Genomic DNA, 14,530 nt, shown 5'->3' with positions numbered 1-14,530 from the left:
GACAAAGCAGAGAGAAAATATAGATTATCAAATGATAGTGACATAACATTTCTACACCGGATACAAGAAGGATGGTTTCCACTGAATTCAGGGGAATTTGTCCCAGTTTCCAGATGCAGAACACTGTGGCTTTGCTGTTAATGTCAGCTTCCATTGTGTGATGTAGGTTTTGGTCGCTCTGCTTCCTCTACTTCCATTTATCCTGCCTCAATGATCAAAAGCCTGTGTCGCTCCTTTGTCTGCTCAGGTACATAAAGATCGGAGACAAGGAGTGCGAGTACAACCCCGGTTTCCGCCTCATCCTGCACACCAAGCTGGCCAGCCCTCATTACCAGCCCGAGCTGCAGGCCCAGTGCACGCTCATCGATTTCACAGTGACCAGGGACGGTCTGGAGGACCAGCTGCTGGCCGCCGTGGTCAGCATGGAGAGACCCGACCTGGAACAGCTTAAGGTGAGGACGCGTCAGGGGCGGCGGGGAGGAACGCTGACACGGCTGTTTAACAACAAAGAGGAAGCGGCGACGGATCTCTTCTCATCATATGTCTCAGGAATGTAAAAGCGAAACGTGAGCGAACATGAAAGCCCCAATCTGTCGCTCTCCTCAGGTGCTATCAGAGAACAAACAGCCGCTCCACGCCGGACTCTTTGACTCCTTCTCCTCACATCTCTTTTGTGCAGGTGTAATTAAAAGAAGCAGTCTACCTTTAGAGACGCAGCCGCCGCTCGTCGTTAACCGGCTTTAACGGCGCGCGTCGGCGAGGAAACATCACAAGAGGCTGCAGGGTCCAGGCCCCGAGAATCCAAAACAATCAGCCGGCGCCTTTGATTAACGCCAAACTAAGTGAATGTGTGATAATTATGGGGCTTTGGGTCCCTCACTTAGGGAGGCTGGGGCCCAGGATGTGTGTGTGTGTGTGTGTGTGTGTGAGTCTTGAGCTCAAGAGTGATCACAACACTAGATTCCCTTTTCAAATGTGTTATTGAAACAGCAGCCAGACTTTTTTTATTCTGGTTCAACTGTTTACATGTCACTTTGTTCTGATCTGGTGTTTACATCTGCCACTGCATTTATTCAGAATGGGTGTTTTACAGTGTGTGACATGCACAGAGAGTTCCAAACGGGCACGGCCGACCAACTCGACCAACATATATACAAATGACTCAGGTCACTTTTCAGTTTTCAGTTTTTTTTGGGGGGTTCAGGCTGAGGATCAGTGCTAATGAGTCGGACCAAGTTGAGTCAGAGCTTCAACAGCCTCTGGTTAGGTTTTAATTTTGATGATCAGATCACTGATCAAAGATGGAGATCTATCGTCTGATCAGCACAGTAGTTGTTCATTGTTTTGACACTTTTATTCAAGCATTTGCAAGTGAAGAAACGTAATTTTGCGTTTACGTGGAGACGGAGTATGCTCAGAAACAACACAACCAGACAACACAGAATTGATCTGAACAGAAAACGCAAAAGTGAGTTGCGTTCTCACTTTTTATTTTGCGTTTAGATGGGGAAATCCGCGTGCATACGGTGACGCAAAAGTCTGTGGAATTCAATGTTGTATGCACGTCCGGCGCCTAGGTGGCAGTGTGCCACACAACACCACCAAGCCTGTGTACAACACAGAACTTTTTCCTCTTCTTCTTGATTTCCGGCAGGCTGTACGCCGGCCATCGTAACGCTGCCCTCAGTGCCCTCCACAGGTCGTAGCAATCAGAACAGACTTTTTGCGTTTTCACCCTTTACATGGGGACGCAACGGCGGAGCGTTTTTCAGATTTCCACTCTGGAGGGTGGTTTCACTTTTTCGCGTTTTCAAGCCCCCAAAACGCCGTCGCCATCTAGTTTCAGCCTTTACATGAGATAATTTTTCTCTTCATCGAATATTCTATCCCTCTGAAACAAAATGAAATTCCATTGAGTTTGAGCCTGTTTATTCTGATTGAGGTGTTTATAATGGAGCATTTTTTATTCAGTTTGGAAACCGATTCTAATTGGAATATTGTGTGTTACCCAGCTACTGTTAAGGTGCGTTCACACCGGACCTTTTATTTTTGTCGCTGTCGCTCGTGTTGCTCCAAAAACAATTTCTAGTTGTGTTGAACTGTGCTGGATGAATGAACTCCATTGTTCAACAAAATATCCCTCCCTTCAGTGTTTTGATGTCAGACACAGTCTCCTCCTGCACTGTCGGCATTCAGCTGGGTTGAGATTGTTTCTGGTCCTCCTTCTGTTTTCCTGTTGCTGCAAACACTTCACCTCTTTATTCAAAGCCAAAGCAACAAAGAGCCTTAAAGAGAGAATAAACACTTTGATGAGCTGAAAAGCATCAAAAGCCAATTTATTTATATTTGGACGTGATCGCTCGTAGCGTTCATGAACAATCGCCCGTACAGGCAGTAATCCATTAATCCTAAATAAAAGAAAATCTAATTATTTCTGAAGTACTAACAATTTACCAGCATGTCACCTTCACCCTGGGTACTGTTCCTGTGACTCTTCCATTTATCACTCAGCTCCAGGAATTGTGTAATTGTGTCTTGATGCTATCCCCAAGGGAGTTTCATTTGGTTTTTTATCACTTTGTCAGACTCGTTTATGTTGGCGCTGCCACATCCACCTCTCCAGCATCAAAGCAGTAGGCAGACACCCGGCGCTTTGAGATCCATTTCCCCTCCTTTAATTTAATTGATCGCCTTTGTTGCGCGGACCCCCGACCCTCGACAGCGAGGAGGAGAAGATCTGCCGTTCCACTCGGCTGATCAGAGTGGCCGTCAGCGGCCGCAGCCTGAAGCTGTCATAGCTGGTCAGAGTTAATGGCCGGCTCAGTACACTGTGTACAGTTACAGCCGCAGAGTCGACTTCGGAGACGTAATGAGCAGCAGATAGTTACGATACCCGCAGTACGGTCCGCGCAGCGCGGTGTGAATGTAAATGTTGGTAATTAAGCAAAAACTCCACCTGATTAAAGCCTCGGCGCCTAATGATGCCTCTCGCTCGTTTCATACACAATCTGCTCTTTTCATGTGAGCCGTTTGAAACGGATCGGGGCCGGTGGCTTTTACTGTACCGCAGCAATTTGACAACACATCCACACACTTCCACTGTTCCTTAAATGCTCCTCTTGTTAGTGGAGTGGCAGAGGAAACTCAAAAGTCTCTCTCCACTCAGAGCGTGTGTGTGTGTGTGTGTTACGGTGGAGAGTCTGAGATCAGAACACTAGATAATGTGGGAACTGTGTTCAGGAGTCAGGAAGATTTACTCCAACACGCCGCTATTTGCATTTTGATGGTTTTTCCCAGAGGCGTCCTAGTTTGTGTCGGGGCCTCTGCAAGGCAACGTTTTATTCAGACCTGTAGGCTTTTCATCCACGGACAAATCAGCATTTTTAATAAATGGAAGGAGGAGGAGGAGTGGGGGGGGGGGGGGAGAAACACCAAAACGCCCGAGTTATTTTAAGCCTAATGTCCCCTCAGCAAAATCCAACGCAGAAGAAGTGAAATGTGATTTAATGAAGCTTGTTTAATTAGCATTTCACTGAGATCGGAGGGTGAGGGGGAAAAAAAAACAAGATCTGGAACTCACTTATCATTTTAATTAACACTGAAAGTTGAAGGTGGGTGATGGGGGTGCAGGGTAGGGGATGGATGGACTGGGGGGGTGTGGGGGGGTTGTTGTGCGCGCTCCTATCAAAACACTGAGGAGCTGAATGGCTTTTTGTTGTGGGTAAACAACCCGGGCCGATAACAATCATCAGACTGATAGCAGCAGCACGCGGTGCCGGCGCTCTACCTGTTTGTATTCTCCCAGTGACTCGGCGCCATTACACCTTTAATGAGGTTAGCGTCGGCGCCGAGCCGTAAGACGCCGAGCAGGTGAAAGAGCTCTCATTTAAAGCGAGCAGACGACGGGGCTAAGGAGCTTAAAATGTCAAGTTGCCTTTTTGGAGCGAGCACAGGAGGGGGATCAGTCTTCAGCCTTTTACCACAATTACTACCTTGTCTGCTCCTCCCTCTATTCATGTGTATGTATCTGTGTGTGTGTGTGTGTGTGTGTGTGTTCCCACAACTCCTACCCATCCCCTCGGCTTTAATGAGAGCTAAAATGCTCCACTTCCCAAAGTATCTTAACAGGGCCGCTCCGTGGCACTCAGTAATCATTTGCCTAAAAAAAAAAAATGATAGATATAATATCTCATTTTAATTCCAATTAGGCTGTTCTGCTGACTGGTTAATTGTTTGTTTTTCCCAAGCAAGGGTAATTACAAGTACAATGTGCCAGAGGAAAGCTCATCGTTAAAAACTGACTCATTACTGGATCCAGTTGGGAATGTTTTAGCGTGGATAGCTCTGCCCCCCTCTCCCGCCCCCAGAGCACCGAGTCCGGGCCAAGCAGAAGGTCACAGCTGAGTCACGCAGGGCGGAGCTCGGCGGTTCGACGCCCGCCGCTCGTGTACGTCCTCGCTGCACTGGAATCAGCTGCTTTTCCTTAGAATGCCAAGGTTTTTTCCCGCTCCGTGTGGTTTTGACAGAGAAGAACTTTGAAACTACGGAGTGGGTGATAACGTCAAATGTGAGATTTAACAAGGCGGAGGCTCAATTAGTTTTAACAATGGTGTAAAATACCTCTCATCACCGCAATAGGAAATACTGTCATAAAGAGAGCAATTAAGCGGTGTCATCTCTTAAACTGTGTGCTCCCCCAGCGCCATCCAGGCTCGGTATTCCTTTTTGTCATAGGAACATTATACCAGAGGGAGGAGGAACGGTTCTGACCCCCCCCCCCCCCCCCCCCCCCCCCCAGTAATCATGCCACTCAAAAAAAAAAAAAAAACGCCGCTATTATCAGTTACTGACGACACCGGAGTGGGCAAATCTCACAACAGCCCACCCTCCCCTAATTACAACAATTCAAAAGGTCGCAGAGGCTTCTATTAAGGGAAAACTCAATAAAGCAAAGTCATTATTGAGCAGAAACAAGGAGCTCTAATGAAGGACAAAGCAGGATGAAGCAATAAAGAGGAGCGGCCCTGCCCCTGTCGACTTTGTTCTCCCCGCGCCTCTCGCATGTCGGCTTTGAAAAAGTGAAAGTTTTCTCTCAGACGCTTTAGTTTTTTTTCTTTTTTTTTTCAGCGAGAACAAAGACGGAAAGAAACAGTTTGAGTTGAAGCTTTATTAGACGATGGGGTGCACTAATCCATATGCTGAGGCGTGAGGAAAACCCTGTGTGTGTGTGTGTGTGTGTGTGATGCCTGCATAGGTTGATGATGAAATCCATAGTGTAGCAAATGATTCTCAGTTTGTGTGTGTGTGTGTGAGACTTCCCCTCTTGCAGGAATCGACGGTCTCATCACAGTGAGGCTGAGGTCGCTCAGCAGAGGTTTGATGTTGGCACCCAGACGGCAGCTGGCTAATCCAGCCCACAGCGCCTCCTTTATGGCTCTGGATAACTGATGCACAGCATATTGATCAGCTGTGCCTTTTAGGCGCCCTTCAGTATTCATGTCCTCATATTGACCCGCGCCTCCACCGTCCCCCACCGCTTCAGACCACCACCATAAGACCAGGAAAGACAAAAAAAAACTGCCCACAAGCCAAGGATCTTAAAGGGATAGTTCAACATTTTGGCAAATTCGCCTATTGCCATAATCCATATAGTCTTTGGGGTAGGTTCATTACACTTAATTATCGGTGCAAGCTGTTTTTAGATTGGCAGGGCAGAGACACAAGCTGCTCAGCTAACGCAATGGAGGCGCATGATACTTTTGCCTTTCCCTCAAAACTCATCAAATACACAATCCAACAACTCCAAAACACATTCGTGGACAAGTTGTGACCTGCACATTCACCACGCTGTGAAAAAATCATGTATGATTATGTAACATTACAACACATAAAGCAAAAACTACTTGCACTTTTGAAGTCACTCCGCCCAGCAGCCGTGTCCGGAATGTAGTTCCAGCTATTATTTCATAGTGTGGTGAATGTGCAGGTCACAACTTGTCCACCAGAGTGTTTTGGAGTTGTTGGATTGTGTACTATTTGATGAGTTTTATGAGGGAAAGGTGAAAGTACCGTTCGCCTTCATTGTGTTCGCTGAGCATCTAAAAACAACATGCACCGATAATTAAAGGTATTGAACCTACTCCTATGAATATAGGGATTATGGCAATGGGTGAATTTGCCAAAATGTTGAACTATCCCTTTAACAACTGCCAACCCGTCAAATGCCGGTTAAAATTCACCTTGGCGGGTATCCATAAAAACATACTGGCCAGTTTGGCCGGCGATGAATGAGGTAACTGTATAGCCTATTGTTCAGAGCCGTTCTCCCTGTAGCTCTGTTCCTGGTCAGTCTCTGAGTACACTACATTTCCCATAAACACAACACTACTAATTGTAGGGATTATGGTAATAGGCGAATTTTCCAAAATGTTGAACTATCCCTTTAACTTTATGTATGTTTTCCGTATTTTTCCTCAGTTGGACCTGACCAAGGAGCAGAACGGTTTCAAGATCACCCTGAAGACGCTGGAGGACAACCTGCTGTCTCGTCTGTCCTCGGCTTCAGGCAACTTCCTGGGCGACATCGAGCTGGTGGAAAACCTGGAGACGTCCAAACGCACCGCCGCCGAGATCGAAGAGAAGGTTTTTGTTTCATCATCACTTCACTTTCCTTCAGTGTTTAAGATGATAGATCCACAAACTTCAGTGATGCTGCTCATCAGATAAAGGGCCTCAGTATATCATCTATAGCAGCGTTTCTCAAACTTTTTTCAGTCAGGGCACCTTTCAAAAGTGAATAAAATCTCAGGGCACCCCTGTGTAAAATGTAATTCAAAATGACACTGCAGCCTAAATGTAGGCTAAATGTCCTGTTTATTTAGATGGGACAGTAGGCTATTATTTAACAGAGCATAATACAAACTGTAAATGCAGGGTGCACAGGTGCCTCTGTAGCCTACATGCACGCACACGCACACAATAATCCGCAATGTGAGAGGAAGAGAGAAAGGTCTACATCCGCGCAGCGCAGGCACGCGCTCAAATGAACATCCACCGGCGTCTCCGCTCCATTCTGACTCCGTTAGGAACAATCAGAGAGTTTCCCCCTGTCACTGCAGAGTGTTTTTATACATCAAACGCACCGGAGTCGGAACAGAGCGGACACAGATCACCGGAGAGAGGAGGGGGTGTGACTCGTGATGTGTGCCTGTCTGTACGACATTTTTTTCATAGCGTCCTGTGTCCGGTGGACACACTGCTCTGAGTACCCGTGACCAACGGAGCGGTCTCTCTCTCCCTCCCTCTCTCTCCCTCTCTCTCTCTCTCTCTCTCTTTCTGAACACTGCAGAAACGAGCCGCCTCACATCCGAGCCGCTTGATAAGTGCGGCGCTGTTCCAAAAGTTGATTATTTCAACTCTGAGCGCTCTGAGCGCCGCGACAAAAAAAGAGAAGCCCCGAGAGCTTTTTTTTCCGCCGAGGGCGGGCTAAAAGGGCGTCCGGTGGACACGGCCCCTTTGCATAGGCCTATATGTAAAAAGAATGTATTCTATGAAATGTCAGAAGTGGTAATTTTTTTCACGGCACCCCTGACGCAGTCAGACGGCACCCCAGGGTGCCGCGGCACCCACTTTGAGAAAGGCTGATCTATAGTACTTGTATAGACATATATAAGTACTATAGATACATTAAAGGGGGATTTAAGAACACTGAGAGGAGAAGGGGGAACAGCTTAATGTTTAAGAGGGACTTTAAAGTAGTTAGTACTTACATAACAATTTACTGTTACTGTTTGTTCCTTTATTCACCCTTAAATTACAGCATAAATATGCTACGTGCAGGGAGAGAGTGCAGCAGGAGTGAGTCTCTGCAAGAATGTGGCTGAAGGTCAGAGCTTAAAACAAGCTAGAGGCACTTTCATGTTATAGCCTGCGCCGTAAAATGCGTCAGTAAATACCCCAGTCCATGTGGCTTAAAAAGGCCTGTCTGAATGACACAATCAACACAACATGAGAACTGGATCTATCAGTCCAGATTGTTGTGTTCATACTGACACTGTGGAATGGTTTTCCTACGTCTGTAGATGCAGTACAAACCACAGCCAACAGGTGGTTTAGATGTGAAAGGGTGTAAAAACTGAGGAACAGACAGATAAAACTGAGGAAGTCCAAACTGTGGAAACAAAGACTGAACAGAAACAGGAAATAAAGAAGACAGAGGACACAGAGGGAGCTCTTCTCAGTATCCTGGGAGTTTTTTCTTCCTTTCAGTGCAGTGCGGTGTATGATGCAAGAAGGCTCTGTATCCGTTGGTCAGTGACCATCAGTTCTACACTACTTTATATGGAACAATATGAAAGCATTATATATGGTATATTAATTCCACTTTATACATTTGGACAGTGCTGCTTTAACGACCTCCTAGCAAAAAGACATACTATAGCATAAACAACACCAGACTGAGATGTAAGAACAAGCACAAGCCAAAAATAAAGAAGACAAAAAACAAAAAGAGAGGTGAAGTTCATCTTACCCCAACAAACAAAAACTGACATGTGAACTACCGGTGATCTCCATCCTAGTGACTAAACTAAGAAATTAAAACAACAAAACCAACATTCTTGACCATGTTTGTCAAAGAGGAACCAAATGGGAGAAGAATTCACCCCCAAGCAGTCGTCAGACATATCGCTAATGTGACAGCAACAGCAGCCGCCCACTCTGCTCCTCTGGTCCCTCCTTCATGTCAGAGAGAGAGAGAGAGAACGATATAAACCCCTACAAACAGTCCATAGTAGTGGAACCTGATCTGCTATTTAAAGCTATAAAATGTCACACCGCCTCCATAGTGGACTATTAGGGAGCTGTGACTGACACAGCAGACACAGGCCAAAGTACAGAGGGAAGGACGGAACCACTGGACAGAGGTGAAACACAGTAGGGCGGGGCTAACAGTCAGAAAAGAGGGAGAAGGTGCTGCTGCACTGAAGCAAGTGACAGACTGGTACCAAAAGGAGGCCACACACATTACAATACACACAATTCCAGTCAAAGGTTTGGACACACGTTCTCAATCAATGGTCTTTCTTTATTTTTTTCACTTTCTACATCGATACTTAGGGCATCAGAACTGTGAAGGAACACATATGGAATTATATGGTAAACGCAAAAGTTAATTACCGTAAAACAAAGTGTTATCTGTGACCTGACCTAAACCCAACTGAGAGGGTTTGGGCTGAGCTGGACCACAGAATGACTGATGGAACTCCATCAAGACTGTTGGAAAACTGTTCCAGGTGACGCCCTCATGAAGGTGAGAATCAAAAGTATAAAACATATTCTGCTTTGTTTAACACTTTTTTGTTTACTACATAATTCCATATACTCTATGTTCTTTCATAGTTGTTTTGTCTTTGGTTTGAATCTATAACGTAGAAAGTGATAAAATAAAGAAAAAACATTGAATGAGAAGGTGTGTCCAACATTTTGACAGGTAGTGTATATATATACAGTATATACAGTATAGGTCTATATCGGTGATCATTCAGTGATCATGGATTTTCCCAGCAGTGACGACCAAAAACATTCTATTCTATAGGCCGTGCCCACATTGCCCTATGGCCAGACCCTCAGTCACTGAAGCTGTGGATAAAAGCATCTCCACATACTATGTCAAACCAAAACAGGGAGGAGTGATTAAAGGGACAGATATGACAAAATATACAAAATATGTTCATCTGGATGCTAAGACGAGGCCATAATGTAAATGTGAGTGATGTAGAAAGCTTTCTTGTTTTCTGCCTGTGTCTGATCTAAGGAGACAACATTTCTCTCTCTCTCTCTGACTGGTTTGTGTCTCCATTCCTTTGGTCAGTGAATCCGATGCTGTGATCTCTGAGTGTTCTCTCCGCCTGCCTCTGATTCTCCTCTTCTAAGAAAGTACTGTATGATGATGATGATGATGATGATGATGTGAGCCTTCTGTCAGCGAGGAGATGAGCGCTGCCTTTGCAGATGTTCCTTCTTAAGCATAATTGCACCGGCATTTGCTGGTAAAAACAACAACAAAAAAAGTCTGATAATTGTCGTGTTGCACGCAGTGTGAGAACATTTTGGCTGGAACCGTGAAATTGGAATCGCTCGGCTCTTCACTGGAGGGTGTTTTTTTGTTTTTGTTGTTTGTTTTTTTTATTGGGTGTTGCACAATTTCATCATTAGCTGAGTGATGAGCATGTGCATATCTGTGCAGATGTACTCCTTTGTTTATGTGTGTGAGTGTGTGACTTCCTTTGTGTCTCCACCGTCTTTACTGTAGGTGAAAGAAGCCAAGGTGACAGAGGCCAAAATCAATGAGGCTCGGGAGCACTACCGACCGGCGGCAGCGCGGGCTTCCTTATTGTACTTCATAATGAACGACCTCAATAAAATCCACCCCATGTACCAGTTCTCTCTCAAGGTAGCCCCGTCTATTGACCCACCGTGTTTCCTCCCCGCCTCTCGGGGCCCCCAGTGAGACACCTCTTTACACTGGCTTCTCTGTTCCTCCCCTCCTTCTTCCATTTGCTCACCGTGTTTTATGCTCTTTGCCCTGCTTTTATTGTGTTTGTGGCTCCCTAATGTGGTTATGTAGAGCGTAATGTCTTTCATATTGTCAGCCGGCGAGCGCTGAGAGAAGGCAGCCTGAGATATGGTTCGCAATCATTCTCAGACTCTGCAGGTAGCCGCGCCGGCCCGAGTTATTTCCCAGCATAATCAAATGAAAACGCATTCGCAGTTTATATACCTTTGACCTTGTGAATGAAATAAATTGCAGGTGTTCTTCACATCAGGTTGAAAGAGAGTGTGACCAGGAAATTGACAGAAATGACACTCAGAGTGGAAGATTATGACAATTATTCTTTTTTTCTTAGCCAGGTTTCAATTTACACTCCAGCACTTTTTCAGAGGATTACGCGCCCGTCTGGCCGTCATACCTGCAATACTCGGCGTGCTGAAGAAATTGATTCGTGATCACAGCCTGAAGACGGGCACAAGTCCAATCTTTATAACATGAATTTCAAGGATGATTGAGCTAAACTTTCTCTGTTTAACAGCCCATTGAAAGAAGACGCTCCACCGCAGGAGCTCACCCTGCACATCAGCAAACAGCCCAGGTTTTCAAGGACAAGGCTCACAACAGATCCCACAGAAAGACCAAAACCAACAGTTTGTTAATCCTCCTCTTAAAATGACTGCCACACGCTGCCTCTGTCGCTCAGCTCCATGTCCACCGACTCCTACTGAACATGTAAATCTGTACTAATCACTGTCAGAGAGTAATTATGACTGAAGAAATGTAAGCACACTGAGGGAAGACGACCAAGAGTTTGGAGCATTTTGACTTTATTGTTCTGGTTGAGTTTCGCTGCTCCAGATCAACCCACTGAACGCCAAAGTCCAGAAAGTCAGACAGGGTGAATATCAGATAGATACACAACTCTGAGTTAATGCTGATGTTGCCTCATGTTTTCTGGTTGTGTGAGAAGGCAGAACAACCTGAACACAGAGGACAGGAGCCAACGGAGACGGAGCCGATGCAGCTCAATGATTCATTATAAGGTTTTCAGAGCGGTGAGGCACCGGTGGAGACAGAAGATGGAGACAGGCAGTAAAAACCTGAAATCTAAATGCAGGAGCTAAAATATAACATAAAGCAAAGAGTAAAACAACACTGCACTCTGGCTCCTGACAAGGAGGAAGACAAGGTTCAGAATACTCATGAGAAACACTTGAAGGCAGTAAAACCACAACAAACTCATAAGTGATTACAAAAATAAAACAGAAAACACAAGTCCAGACAAGAAGACACGAGTGGTTCGTCAGTGGAGCTCAGTAGAACAGGCTGTAACTTGTTGTAGGAGACAAACTTTGTTGGTTTTGGTCGTTCTTGGATTTTTACAAATAGAAAAACAGAGTTCTAGTGTTAAAAGTCTAGTGTGTAGGCAACACTATGTAGTTTCTCGGCCTTAAAATAATGTTTCTTAACTCACTGAAGTGAGTTGCAGCCTGAGTGTGGTCGTGCTGAACTGTTGCTGGTGCCCATGCTGGTGCTGGTGCAAAGTAAAGAGGGTTTACTTTGGAGGGGAGGCTGGTTGACCATGCGGCCCAGCACAGGGCCCTCGTGTGTGGGTGAGAGGAGCAGGGAGACTCGGCTTGAGCTCCGTCTCTGGAGCTTAGTGCAACTGCTGTGTACCAGAACCACGGTGGCACTGTGCTCCTACCTGCACCATTCATCCCATTAACTGTTTTTCTACCACTTCAATGAGCTCAGAAACATTATTTTATAGGGATAGTTCAACATTTTGGCAAATTGGCCCTTTGCCATAATGCCTATAGTCTTAGGAGTAGGTTCGTTACCTTTAATTGTCGGTGCAAGCTATTTTTAGAACGGCAGAGCAGAGCCACGAGCTGCTCAGAGCTACGCTACGGAGGCTAATGTGATTTCTTTGTTTCCTTCATCAAACTCATCAAATACACAATCCAACAACTCCAAAATGCTCCGTGGACAAGTTGTGACCTGCACATTCACCACGCTATGAGATAATAACGGAACGTTACGAGACAGAGTTGTTTTAGAGGCAAATACAGAGACTGTTTGATGAAAAACTGCCCACGACGGGAACGATTTAGTATGAATTTACCTAGAAAACAACTCTGTCTCATAACGTTTCGTTATTATCTCAAAGCGTGGTGAATGTGCAGGTCTCGTTCTAAAAATAGCTTGCACTGACAATTAAAGGTAATGAACCTACTCCTAAAACTATAGGGATTATGTCAATGGACCGATTTGCCAAAATATTGAACTATCCCTTTAAGGTCAAAAAACTACATAGTGTTGCTTTATGTCCAGTGAAGGTCCAGTGTGTGACATTTAAACTGGTGACAGTATAATAACACATCCATGTGTTAGAGCTGTTCATAAAGTCGTATCGATCAGTTTGTCTTTAAAACAAACCGCATTAAATCCATCATGTGAGAAGTAAATGACACTGACTAAGTGATAATCAATTTATAACTGAAGCCTAATGGCAACACCCTCCACTTTATTGATGAACACAATACAGTTGAAAGCATTGTTGCAGCCTGATGTCAGAGCCTCTCCCTGCTCCTGTGCGTCCTCAGGCGTTCAGTGTGGTCTTCCAGAGAGCGGTTCTGAAGGCCGAGCCAGACCAGGCTCTGAAGCAGCGGTTGTCCAACCTAATTGACAGCATCACCTCCTCAGTCTACCAGTACACCACCAGAGGCCTGTTTGAATGTGACAAGCTCACGTACATCGCTCAGCTCACCTTCCAGGTAGGAGAGCAGCAGGTCCATTTCATCTCCTGCATGGTTTGTTTTGAGAACGAGCTCGCCATCGAATCGGCCCGCTCCCGAGACCAGCGACCCTGTCTGGGTCTAATCGGCTGGAAAGGAAACATGGATTGAGCTGGAAATAAATCTAAAAAAAAAATTCAAAGTGCTTCCTGTTTGTTGTGTCCCCCAGATCCTGCTCATGAATAAAGAAATAAACCCTGCAGAGCTGGACTTCCTTCTGAGATACCCTGTCCAACCAGGTGTAACATCACCAGTGGATTTCCTCTCCAACCATTCCTGGGGAGGGATCAAGGTAGGGAGAGAGTCAGAGGCAGTTGTAGTCATTTCTTCTACTCTGTAATTGACAGAGTCTATGGTATTTCTCTCGCCTGGTCTCCTTGTGTATTACTGCTTGTAAAACCTCAGTCCTGTGATGCACAATCAAGTAATTGACATTCTTTTTTTCAGGACAACCTTGGCTTTCAGAATATTCATTCTATAGTGGTGTCATATGAATGTAGAAAAAGCTATATGATCAGAAAAAGACAGGAAATAAATATTGGATAATAAAATTAACATATATTTGTTGGAAACACAGAAAATAATTATAAACTCCGCTGATGCACGTTCCCGTCTCGGGCAGTTTTTCAAGCAGCCTCTGCATTTGCCTCGAAAACAACTCCGTCTTGTAACGTTCTGTTATTATCTCACAGCGTGGTGAATGTGCAGGTCACAACTTGTCCACCAGAGCGTTTTGGAGTTGTTGGATTGTGTATTTGATGAGTTTGATGAAGGAAACCAAGAAATCCCATTAGCCTCCATAGCGTAGCTCTGAGCAGCTCGCAGCTCTGCTCCGCCGTTCTAAAAATAGCTTGCACCGACAATTTTAAAGGTAAGGAACCTACTCCTATGACTATAGCGATTATGGCAATGGGGCAATTTGCCAAATGTGGAACTATCCCTTTAAGTGTTCATATGTGAGCAGGTAGGATCACTTTAATGAAACGGATGATGCTGTAACCATGGTGATACAGCAGCTACAGCTGTGGCTGATGATAATTATAAAGTCAAATTGATCAATTGCTTTGCACTGTTGTTCAGATAAAACAATATGAAATATGAATTAATTTGACCTTATTCATGGTCACACTAAAACGTTAATCACTGTTAAGATGCTGTGAAATTAGTCTGTGATAGCAAT

The 14,530-nt window shown here is 45.1% G+C and overlaps 1 protein-coding gene across 1 annotated transcript in view; it reads left to right on the top strand.

The window, feature by feature from the left end:
* Positions 1-14,530, top strand: part of dnah9 (dynein, axonemal, heavy chain 9) — a 186,307-nt gene that overhangs the window by 131,758 nt on the left and 40,019 nt on the right. The window contains exons 63-67 of the mRNA XM_085760635.1: positions 248-452; positions 6,478-6,642; positions 10,313-10,453; positions 13,159-13,329; positions 13,520-13,642. Coding sequence (XP_085616761.1) covers positions 248-452; positions 6,478-6,642; positions 10,313-10,453; positions 13,159-13,329; positions 13,520-13,642 — 805 coding nt within the window. The remainder of the gene's footprint in view (positions 1-247; positions 453-6,477; positions 6,643-10,312; positions 10,454-13,158; positions 13,330-13,519; positions 13,643-14,530) is intronic.

This window comes from Trachurus japonicus, chromosome 19 (assembly GCF_045865225.1).
Source record: "Trachurus japonicus isolate A0001 chromosome 19, Traja_1.0".
Classification (NCBI taxonomy): domain Eukaryota; kingdom Metazoa; phylum Chordata; class Actinopteri; order Carangiformes; family Carangidae; genus Trachurus; species Trachurus japonicus.
This window is presented reverse-complemented; position numbering and strand designations above follow the sequence as displayed.